The sequence below is a fragment of the Lichenostomus cassidix genome, chromosome 1Aa (assembly GCF_008360975.1).
Source record: "Lichenostomus cassidix isolate B80296 chromosome 1Aa, HeHo_3.0, whole genome shotgun sequence".
Lineage (NCBI taxonomy): Eukaryota > Metazoa > Chordata > Aves > Passeriformes > Meliphagidae > Lichenostomus > Lichenostomus cassidix.
This window is the reverse complement of record NC_139480.1, coordinates 998927-1011354: the sequence shown is the minus strand read 5'-3', so window position 1 is coordinate 1011354 and position 12428 is coordinate 998927. Positions and strand designations below refer to the sequence as shown.

At 43.7% G+C, this 12428-nt stretch overlaps 1 protein-coding gene across 1 annotated transcript; it reads right to left on the bottom strand.

Annotated features, from left to right (window-relative positions):
* Positions 1-5927: 5927 nt before the first annotated feature.
* On the bottom strand, positions 5928-8460 carry SMKR1 (small lysine rich protein 1). Its single transcript, XM_085081460.1, has 3 exons — positions 8305-8460; positions 7649-7707; positions 5928-6199 (listed from the first exon to the last, which is right to left on the bottom strand). The coding sequence occupies exons 2-3, from the start codon at positions 7649-7651 to the stop codon at positions 6002-6004; spliced, it is 201 nt and encodes a 66-aa protein (XP_084937586.1). The 5' UTR covers positions 7652-7707; positions 8305-8460; the 3' UTR covers positions 5928-6001.
* Between the last annotated feature and the right edge of the window lie 3968 nt (positions 8461-12428).

The following is a 12428-nucleotide window of genomic DNA, read 5'->3' as shown; positions in this document are numbered from 1 at the left end:
TGGGGAGCTACCAGCCTGAAATCCCACAAACAACTCCTTCCATCTCCTCTCCTGAGGAAACTTGCAGTGCCAGGTTGGGCAGAACTTTTAAGACTTGCTGAAGCATTCCGTGAGACCTCAGCTGTGGTTCTAGGGGAGAAAAGCAAAATACCAGCTGCCAGTAGAAGAGTTTGAAATGTTTCCTACTCTGCTGTCTGCTTTTCTGGTGATGGCAACAGAAATTGTGCAAAGCACGTGAGTAAGACAGTGGAAAAGGATGAGGGATTGATGAAAGTGGTTGGATTTCTAAGAAAACAGAGCTACTCCTGGGAGAGTCCCCAAAGGACAGGCTATAATTATCAGGTATTTCCCCAAATATTGTATCAATTTTCAGGAAGTCCTTCCTGGATAAAATATCTCAGGAGGCAAAACAACAGGTGGCAGAAGCTTCCAAGGCCCCATCTCGGGCTGTGTCATTTGAGAGGAGTGTGACACCATGCCAAGCCCGATGGGTACAAATGGAACAAGACCAAGAGCTTGGTGCTTAGAAAGCTCCAGGACATCCCACCAGAAGACACCTGTTTCTCTGGGTCTTCACTGTCCTAGTGGCTGGATAAAATCTGCAGACAACCCAATCAAACCCTGCAGACAGGAAATCATTATCCTCAGCAGGCCACTCCCCCTCTCTGGTGAAAATAATTCCATTTTATGCATGCAAAGCACTCCCAGTTACTCCTCCCCAACCATCTCCAGTGAGGGATCCCTTAAAGCCAGGATGGGAGACTCCCAGCACCATCAGCAGTGCAAGGCAGGGTGAGATAATCCACATTTAAAGCCTCTTTCAGGTGTGTTGACCATATCAGCACTGGGAAAACTCTGGGAAACCCCAACTACAATAATTACTGTCACTTAATTGCTTCACTGATAGAACTTTACCTCGAACATTGGTGTTGTAAGTTCTGACTTTGCATCACACAGAAAACTCTTATTTCAAGCTGATTATCTCCATACTTCCCAGATCAGGCACTTCCTGTTAAATGATGTGGGAAAAGCACCCCCAAGAGTTGTATGACCTACTTGAATCACCCTGAGAGAGGAAAAAAATAACAACTCTGAAGTAAAATGCAATTTTCAGCTTGTACTAAACAGCTCTAAGTATTTTTGCTTTCTTCAATAATCCATGTGCTCCTGTCTCCCTGCTAACATTTCCTTTAGGACTGCAGGAGCACTTGGCCTATCCTTGCCATATCAGCTATTCCAACAACATTCCAACATTCAGCAGTAAATGCAGGTGAACTTTTAAATATTTAGGTCAAGAATTTCCACCAAAGAGCAAAATGCTCCCTTCGTGGCACATGACTGTGGCCATTCCTAGGAATCCACTGCAGACATGTGTTGCATTAAATGTTTTCCTCATTTTTCTTACACATTTCTCTCTTTTAGCACCATTTACAGCTAGAAGACAAATCCTGACACTAAGCCAGGCTTTTGCATAAAGAAGATTTCACACTTGGTTTACTTTAGCTTAGTTGTGAGCATATCAGAATTTAACAGTAAATTCAAAAACTCCTTTTTGTTGTTTCTCCTGAAATCATGTGGCAATAACCTAGAAGGAGCACAGTAATTTTAAAGGCCTCTATTTCATTTTAAAATAATTAAATTATACAGTGGATACCACACCAGGATATAACAAACACCCCAGGATTTAACCTGGGAGACATTGGTACCTGCAGGTCTCCTGGTATCTGCATAGCAACTCTTAGGTTCTAAGATTTCATTCCTTCTGCTCCTTTGTATGACAATTACAAAAGCAAAAGAGAGAAAAAAATATATTGAAAGCTTGGAAGAAAGAGCCTTATAAAAAGACAGTAAAATTGGGGTTTTTCTGTTCAGCAGCAGGACAGTGAAAAATGAGCAAAGGAGAGAGGAGTTAACCCACTGAAAACTATTTTATTTCCTTCTGCTGCCACTATTTAGTGCCAACATTTAAAAAGCTTCTTGCAAGGAAGTTTTTCTTTAAAATTTCTCTATAGGAAGCCTCTTTGTTATGGAGATACCATTTCTGAGGAAAAGAGTCCTCAGCTATCCTGGAGCTGGGAAGTAACAGCCAGGGCAGCTCTTCACAGGAAAACTGCGACAAAAGGATCCTTTTTTGAGCCTTTGCTCCTCCTCGAGCCTTTCTGACACATCCAGAGATCTACTGTGCTTTTCCTTAGCTGAAATAACATGGAAGGAGAAGCCAGGAGATCCAGAAACACTGGCTGAAGGGAAGGGAAAAAACAAGAAGCTGCTCACAGACAGCTTGGAACACCCTAATTCCAAATGTGGTGAATAATATCTTTTATTAAACCTCACGTATTTATATATATCTGCACCACTCACATCACACCAGAGTCCTGTGACTCTCCCCACCCACAAACACACACATCAACATCTCCTGTATTTTTAACAGCAGGGCTTTGGCACACAGCTTCCTGCAGGAAATGTTAACCAACAGTTGCAGCAGAGCACAGGAAACCCCAACAGCACGAAAATTTAACTCCCTGCAAGACCTGACACATATAACACCACGAAGTTCCCTGTGCCAGAAAAAAGGGCATCTCCAGCTTGCAGCTTCCCCTCACGAAATTCTTTGTGCATTTGGGCAGAGCAGGATTTATTCATCAGAAGCTCAGTTTAAATCCTGCACCCCCAGCAGGCAGAAAAGCCCATCAGAGAATGAAAGTCTTGCAGGTTGGGAGAAAGCAGAAATAGCTGCAGCTGTCACCCTGTAAAGGGACTCGCTGTAAAGTCACATCCACGGGAGCCACAGGCTGTCCCTCACAAGTCATGGCACAGCCTGCAGCACTTTTGAGCAAATGGAGCCATTTGAAGCCCAAACTTTCCTTTAGAGATGTCTCTTAGTCTTTATTAACCACCAGGAAGCCAGAATGACATGCAAAATTCAGCTGAGAGGTAAAAAAGAAAAAAGGGGGAAAAAAAAAAAGTGTTTCATTTTTCAGTTTGGGATGTTGGGAGGGTTTTTTTCATCTGGTGTCAAAAAAATGAATGGCAACTTTTCAGATCCATCAGAAAGCCTCTGCTTTGTCCTTTGCACTTCACTGGTCACCATCTGCTGTGTTCAGTTGCATCACGCTGAAATCAGATTTTTTCGTTAAAGGGAGAACATATAATAATATTTCACTCTTTATTCCAGCAGTTTTTGGATACTGGAGCTTTGTAGTCTTGAAAGCTGCAATTTACCACAGATGTAAAAACGGCCTTGCTCACTTTAACCATCCCTAACCACATCAAGCAGTTCCTACTTCAGTGCTCAGAAACATCTGTCCCTAAACGCTCTGTCTAGTAAATATATCACACAAAAATCTAATCGTTTGGGGGTTTAATTAATCTTTTTAGCTCGAGATGCTCAATGCAGAGGTTGCAAGATCTCTCTTGCTTCAGAAGGCTGATCCTTGGGGGAAATAGCTGCGAGTTGCTGTGACCAGAGACTTCCTGGTGGGTGGTGGGGAAGAGAGAAGGCGAGCGAGCAGCGAGGAGGAGACGAGGAGATGTAGATGCACAACTCAGAACGAGCTGGTGCTGCAAACCGCAGCCCTGAGTCATCAGAGTGTGCCAAGTGCAGGCTAATTAGCAGGGAAACAGGAAATTCGCCCTAGGTGGCCATCCTGAGGAGATGGGTTAGTGGTGAACCTGGTGCTGGGTTGCTGGTGGGACTTGGTGATCTTTTCCAAATGGGAGCTTTTCCACCCTCAACGATTCTGGGATTATTTTCTTGGCATGTTGTGTGAGACTGAAATGGTTCATGCCTTAGATATTGCTAAAACCATCAAAGGGCTTCTGCCCACTGTTGCAAACTGCAAAGGATCTGCTGTCCATCTGTGACCACCAGAGCCCAGCCCTCCCCAAACAGCCACACTAACTGGAATTTTGAACCTGGGATAAGATAAAGGGGATATATTTGTCCAATTATCCCAGGTGTGGGGAGAAGAATGGATCCGCAGGGGTATTGGGGTGCTGATGGCTCAAACATTGAGGGGAAGCTGCCGATGTGTGAAGTACCTGCCCAGCTGGGGAGGGCGAGCACAGCCCAGCTTTGGCTACAGGCTGATAAGGGATCCCTCATCAGGTCTGAATAGGGTACTGTCGCTTTGTCCTTGCTCAAGGGAGCTGAGCTGGGATAATTCGGGAATATCGGGACATTCACACCTGGCCTGAGGGTGTTCACCTGTGCCATAATGGGCTGTGATGGACCTAACTGTGCTGACATAAAAATCAGCTGCAACATCTTAGAAAGTGTTAAAAGAGTCCCAAAGTGTCCCCTGACTCACAACATTCCATCATCCAGGGTGATACTCCCTGCTCCAGGGGAGGAAAACCTGGGCATTCCCACCTGAACCTGAGTGAATATAATCTATAATATATAGTATATTAATATTATATTATAAATATATAATAGTGTCATATAATAACGTTAATATTATATCATATATCATATATATATAATAAACCCAAGACATTTTGTGTTCCATGCATTTCCCCTGCCCCTTCTTTGGGATTTGCCCTCATCACTTGATAGATCCCCCCTGTGACTGTCACTTCGACCAACAGACACTGAGATTGCAACAACCAGGTCTCATCACGAGAGAGATGAGTGGTGAGATCTTTCTCCTCATATTCTTTCCCTCTTTTTTCCCTCACACATTTTCTTAAGTAATATTTTTATGCTTATATATTGTCACATTACTATAGAAAATAACAGCTAGAATGGCTATATAGCTGTTTTCCCCTGCAACCAAATTGCTCTAAAATAAACTCTACATATTTTAAAATTTTCAAACACCAGTTACACCTGGGGCCTTCTAGAAGGGGTTATACCACAAAGAGATGAAACAAATCCAGTGGAATTTGCACAGTAGGGTACATAGTGACAGCAGCTGGCTGACAAGCAATGCCATCAGTTATGATTTTCCCTGGTTAAAACCTCCTCATAGAGGGAAAGTTTGAGGCTGGAGAAACAGCACGAGGCTTTACAGGCCTTTATCAGATTGGGTTGATCATGCTGTAATTAACTCTTACCTGTAACATAAAGATACCTGGGAGTTGGAGGGGTGGAAGGACCTGGGAGAGATGCACAGATGGTCCTTCATGATTTACCCATGGCTCTGTCAAACACCCGTGCAGGAAGCAAAAGGGCTCTGAACTGTGACACTGAGCTTGTGGGCTCCAGCCAGGATGTCCAAGCTGAGAATGATCCCAGAAAGTGACAGCCTGGGGGTGGAGGTTCAGCATCACCTCTGCTGGGTGTCACAGAATCACTGACAAGACTTCAGTCAGATTCCCAGAACCATCAGGGATGGAAAAACCCTCCGAGATCATCCAGTCCAAGCTGTGCCCAATGCCCACCTTGTCCCCTTGAGTGGAATTCCAGGACTTCCCTGGACACCTGCAGGGATGAGGACTCCAAACCTCCCTGGGCAGCTCCAAGGCCTTGACCACCTTTTCCATGAGGAAATTCCTGCTGCTGTCCACCCTGCCCCTCCCCTGGCCAGCCTGAGGCTGTTCCCTCTCCTGCTGTCCCTGTTCCCTGGAGCACAGCCTGACCCCCCGGCTGTCCCCTCCTGGCAGCAGCTGTGCAGAGCCACAAGGTCCCTCTGATCCCCTTTGCTCCAGGCTCAGCTCCTTTCCAGCTCCCTCAGCCTCTCCTCATGACTGACTGTCACTCTGGCCATGGGTTCCACTTGCTGAGCTCAAGGAGGTTTCAGGGACTCATCCCATCCATAAGAATGGCAGTGATGGGAGTAAATCCAAGCCCAGCACAGCCCTCCCAAGGCACAACACTCACAGCACACAGACCCAGCTGAAATGACAATGGCACAGTGTCCCCTGCATTTGTCACTCTGAGCTCGAGCTGGAATAAAAGTGTCTTTGTTCGGACACAGCAGTGATTAAGGAAAATATTTGAGCTGAGCACAGCAGAGCTCAGAGCAAGTTTAATCACAGAAGAGCCTTCACCAGGAAGTTAGGTTTTCCCTTTTTTCCCCTTCTTTTTGAGAGAGCCAGGCCAGGGATAACCCCGGAATTCCAGGAAGGCAGCGGCGTTGTGAGAGATGTAGTAAGCACTGAGCATGACAGCTGGGTCGAAGAGATCCACTTTGGCTTTCTTCTTTCCACGCTTTTTGGAGCCTTTGCCGCCCTTGGGTTTGGTTTCTTTGTCTGCCTGCAGAGAGAAAATGACCACAAACCCACTCAGTTTTGGGCCTTTATGCTCTCACTTCCGGGTAGAGGATCCCAGGCTGAGAGACTGAGAGCTGGGAATGTTGCCCTGGAGAAGGGAAGGATGCAGGGAGAGCTCAGAGCTCCTGCCAGGGCCTGAAGGAGCTCCAGGAGAGCTGCAGAGGGACTGGGGACAAGGCATGGAGGGACAGGACACAGGGAATGGCTTCCCACTGCCAGAGGGCAGGGATGGATGGGATCTTGGGAATTAGGAATTGCTGGCTGGGATGGAATTCCCAGAGAAGCTGTGGCTGCCCCTGGATCCCTGGGATGGCCAAGGCCAGGCTGGACAGGGCTTGGAGCAACCCGGGATAGTGGGAGGTGTCCCTGCCATGGCAGGGGTGGCACTGGATGGGATTTAAGGTCCTTCCAGCCCAAACCATTCCAGGATTCCATGATCCCAAGACATCCCAGAGCAGTTGTTCTGTTCCATCTTTGTCCTGGCTCACAGCATTAGCTCAGAGCCTCTCACCCAGACCCCAGGATTTGGGTGATTTTATGAAAGACTCACAAGAATTAACACACTTTCACCAAATCTCTGTGTCCTCTGGAGAATCTTTAAAGCCATCAGACTGAGCTAATGTGTCTCCCTATGATTCTATCTGGCTAAAAAAGGTTTGTGCACAATGGAAGTCAAACATTCTTTTCCATTGATTTTTTTTTTAATGAATGCATTAGGATGCAATCCTGAAGTAACTTGGGCTGTGTTCATTTGCACTCAGTGCAAAAGACACAAACATTTGTGCTCTGAGGTGGGAGAACAGAGTAAAGGGCACAATCCTCAGAATCAGCCAGGACCATGGTGTGAGAGAATATCAACAGGTAAAGAAATATTTTTAAAAAATCAAATTATCTACACAAAACACACAGACCCTCTAATAGAAGGAAAAAAGAAGAATGTAAGCTGCAGTTGATGGCAGAGTTTTTGCAGACTGAAACCACTTGACCTCAGACAGAGGTTGGAGATGTTGACAAACATCTTTCACAGACCTTAATTGGACAGAATTTGTGGAATATTTCACATATGCCCACTCCTCAGGGAAATGCTTATGTCAGATTTTGCAGCCAGTCACCTGAGTCCCATTCCTTGTTTGCTCAGGGTCTCTGGTGGATTTTGTAAGCACCTGTAGGTTCCTGGTCAGAATTCAGCCTGTAGCTGATCTTTCAAAATATAAAAGATGCTCAGAGGCTTTATATGCGATGTACAAAATTTTACAGCCTGCAGCCAAGAACAAAAAAGGCTAAAAATCAGAATTAGGTTTATACTTGCACACAAAATTAATTTGGGCAGGTCAGTTTTGTCCTGCAGCTGTGGGAAGGAACCTTTCAGATATGAACTCATTTTCCTTAAAAAAGTGGTATCAACATTTCTGAAGGATTAAAGGTGTTTTACCATTGCTGAGTGTTTTTGCTGAGCATCTGGGACTCCACATTAAGCCCTGGAGACTGACCCTGCAAGAGAAAATCCCATGGTGAGTTACACAGAGTAAAGCACCTGTTTTATTCCCACTAAAGTTTATTTAAAAAATAGTTAGCCCTTTGCAAAAACAGGTCGAGGTGGGCAATTCCCAAAAGCTGACAGTCACCTGTGAAATCATCTGCTAATTGTCAAGTTGCAGGACTCACAGCTTTTCAGCAAAGCCGTTGAGATTCACAATCACAGAATCGTGGAAAAGACCTCCAAGACCAAGTCCAACTGTTCCCCAGCACTGCCAAGGCCACCCCTGTCCCATGTCCCCAAGTGCCACATCCACAGGGCTCTGAAATCCCTGCAGGGATGGGGACTCCACCCCTGCCCTGGGCAGCTGTGCCAGGGCTGGACAACCCTTTTGTGGAAGGAATTTGCTCGATGTGCAGTCTGAACCTCTGGCACAAGCTGAGCCTGTTTCCTCCTGTTCTGTCCCTTGTTCCCTGTGAGCAAAGCCCGAGCCCCACTTGGCTGCACGCTCCTGTCAGGGAATTATGGTGAACAAGATCCTTCCTGAGCCTCTCTTTCTCCCCCGGCTGCCCCAGGCCCACCCGCCCCGTGTAGGAATGGCAGAATCTCACCTTCCTGTCCTCACATCAAGGCGACTCTGAAGCAGCACCGGCCCCGCTTCCCCCGCAGGGCCGCCATGGCCTTCCCCTCAGCGTCGTGTTGTCATAGCAACATATTGGAGCGTGGCCTAATGCTGACTGACAGCTCCACAACCAATCAGCTGCTGATCTACCCGCCCATCGCCCAATCATCTGCTGGGGGCGGGGTCCGGGCGCTCTTCCCGCCGCTGATGTTGTCACGGGGAAAAGGGCGGGAAAAGCTGTGAGGGGAGTGAGTGAGGGGAGTGGTGAGGGGAGTGAGTGAGTGAGTGAGTGAGTGAGTGAGTGAGTGAGTGAGTGAGTGAGTGAGTGAGTGAGTGAGTGAGTGAGTGAGTGAGTGAGTGAGTGAGTGGAGCGGGTGAGGGGAGTGGGTGAGAGGAGTGAGGGGAGTGAGGAGAGTGAGGGGAGTGGTGAGGGGAGAGTGAAGGGAGGGAGGGAGTGAGGGGAGGAGTGAGGGGAGTAGTGAGGGGAGTGAGTGAGGGGAGTGTGAGGGGAGTAGTGAGGGGAGTGAGGAGAGTGAGTGGGGGGAGTAGTGAGGGGAGTGAGTGAGGGGAGGAGTGAGGGGAGCTGCCGCCGCCATCCCCGACCTTGCACCACCCACAGCCAAAATTCCCAGGGAAATGCCACAAGGAAGCGAAAAAAACCCCCACCACGACAATTTCAAGGGGAGCAAGAGGGGAGGAAGTCATGCTTTCCAAAGGTCTTGGAAAGATTGGCGTTTGGTGGACTATTACTGGAATATTACTGGAATATACGTAATATTCACTGGAATATTATTGCTGCATGACACGGGGGAGTCTCTGTTTAAACACCTGGTTCAGCCTCCTTCACCACAGAAATATTTAAAAAACAATCTCTGCTTTGCCTTCTTTGAGAGCCACAGCTCCGGACAGCAGACACTGAAAATTATGTGTAATGGAGGTTGGGTATTTCCAATAAATCCCCATAAACTGAGGTCTGATACAGGAAAGCGATGGAGGCAGAGGGCTCTGAGGGAGGGACAGGGAACTGAAGAGTTTATTTTTTTCCCTGCACCTTGTTTAGACACAACAGTTTTATCCAGAGGTAGTCATGCTTCTAAAGGCTGGGAGATTTTTAATATTGGGAGAAAATACAGGAGAGGTGTCTCTCCTGCATCCCTCAGCAGCAGATTTTCACTTGTGAAGAGCTAATTAAAAAAAAAAATATATATATATATATATATAAAGGCACAAGTGAAAAATGTCAGTAGGAGCTGAATTCCCTCATAGAAAGAAAAAATACTTCGTAATTGTAGTATTGCCAAACTCCAACAAGCACATCAGTGAGTCTGGGAAGATCATGGGTTTATTTTTGCCTTGAACATTAACCTCTCTAAATGTGGTCTCTGGTGCATGAACCCATAGGATACATTTAGTCACGTTTTAAATCATAGAAACCCAAAATTTAGGTTGTAAATATCCTTAAATATGCCACACTGTGCCATGGTGCTCCAAGCCTTGTCCAGCCTGGCCTTGGGCACTGCCAGGGATGGCAACCTGTGCTTCCCCATCTTCACCATAAATAATTCCTCAACAAACTTATTTTCTTCTTCCCAAACAGGGAGAGACTTGGTAGTGTAGCTCAGGAAGAAGGTCTGCGATTTTGGGGTAAAATTCTCTGAACGAGCCTTGGATAATGAAAGAAAAAAAGGAAAAAAATTGATTTTTTACTGTGTTCAGGGGAATTTTGTGTCACTTGTATTAGCGAACAACATGGCATAAAAGAAACAATCATAATTACACTAATTTATTGTTAGTGTATTACATTAGTGTATTTTATATTAATGTAATTATTAGTGTAACTATTACATTACATATATAACAATGTATAAATTATATATAAATATTATTATAATATATATTATATAGTATATAGTATATAGTATATAGTATATATATATATTATATAGTATATAGTATATAGTATGTATATAGTATATATATTTACATTTATATTTTTATTTATATTTTATATAAATTATTTATATATAATATATTTATATTTTTATGTATTTGTTTATATTTTATATATAATTATATATAAATAGATATAATATATAAATTATATATATATAAATATATATTATATTTATATTTTAGAATATATGAATATATATATATAATTAGTGTAACTATTATATCAGTGTAATTTATTATTAGGAGTTTATTATCTCCTTCTAGCAAAAACAACTGTTAGCAGACTGCATTATAATCACTGAGGCACAAAGGGAAGCACAGCAGTGAGGAGCACTGAAACACCCAATCAAGGAGACAAAAACCAGCCTGTGCAGTCAAGTGTTGTGTTTTGTGATGTGTTTGGACCTGGCTGCAGAACAAGCTGCTGTTTACACATGCCAGGCTTTGATAAATAATTAAGGGAAGTTTCTCAAACTCCAGACTGTAACAAGCCTGACCTCATCCCGTCACTGCTGTAGGCACAAGGGGATAAATACAGAGCCAGCCAGGACTGTGTTGTTATTTTTATGGAAATATTCACAGAAGAAAAAGGAGGTATATATCTATATTTAACACTTCCAAACTGAATGGATAAAGGCTAAATCCTTCTTTTTTTTTTTTTTGTGCTTCAGCTGTGGTGTCCATAGAATCACTCTCTCCTTTCACATCTCTGGAAGGAGCTTTGTATCTTTGTAGCCTTTTATCCTTCACTGAAATTTGCATTAAATTCACACTACAAAAGCACAAAAGTTGCTTAGAGAACACTGAGAAATTAATAACTCAATTTTATGCGATTAATATCCCTCAAAACCAGGAGGAAGCGACAAGAAAACAAGAATTTGTGCTGAGGTTCTGAAGAAATTGACTTCTCCCCAGCAAAACTTTCAGCAACCACCTGTAGGGCAAAAAAAAAAGTTCTTTATGCACCCATGACAACAGGAACTGGAGACACTGGAGGGTTCCTGGAACCAACAGTCCTGTTGGGGTGAGATAACAGATGTTCCTCCAGCTGTGCAGGAACCACCCAAAATTTTGTTCTGAAACTGCCTTGCTAAACATATAAAATGATTATTTCCTTAGTTGCTGTCTCCCAGCTCCTTTGAGAATTTTTTAAGGAGGACAAGATCCTCATTGTGAAGCAAAGAAGTTTGAAACTGCTGCTTGCTTGCCCTGATGGGACATCAATATTTCAGTTAAAAGGTGTAGCCTTTCCCTAAGTCACTCTTTTATGCAGAGGTTCAGGTTTTCTGGGGAGATCTCTCCCTAGGAAGCACAAAATCTGGTGGTGGTGTGAATAAATTATATTTTAAAGTAAGTTCATACCATATTCCACCACACAGACATCCAGGTAAGATTTTGTGTATTTAATCTCTTTCAGTGAAAATAAGAAGCAATGAAAAGCCATAGAAACCTTATACAAAGCACAATTTAAATATAAAATGTAGAAGAATGGACATTGGGTATGTTCTGGTTATTTTTTTTCCCAATACATTGTGGGGGAAAAAAGACACTTTGGGGGAAAAATATTTGAGCCAAGTTTCAGATTTTTTAGTAATTAATTCAATTTTTGCCTTGAAGGTTCAACACCTTCAGGACCTTAGTTTATTAAACCCAAAAGGTGGGAATTTGGTAGGAAAATATGATCAGAGAGAAAATCCTTGAGTTTCCAGCTACTCCTGGGCTCTGGACACCAGCATGTGCTGAAAATAATTTTATTTACACTGTGTTTCTACTACTAAAATATTTAACAGACCCTTTGTCATCTGTTGTCTTTAGCTGGGGTTTATTATTTCATTTGTGTTTATTTAATCTGTAGTTTAATTGCTCCCAGGAGGCTGTAGGGAATGTATTTTAGAAAGGGAATTAAATGAGGAGCTGTGGAGCTGTCCCAGGTCTGGAATCTCTAAAAGTTTGGATTTCGTGCCTTACTGCTTGGAAAGCCCTTATTTATTTTTAAATAACTTTTTCCTTTTTAACAAGTACAGACAGCCCATAATTCTGATTTTTTAAAAGTTTTTTTAAAGTATTTTTTATTTTTTAAAATTTCTATGGATTCATAGGAATGGAACATCCAAAATGGGTCAGGCTGAGAGAGAATGGAGATAGGCAGGTGTGTTTTTG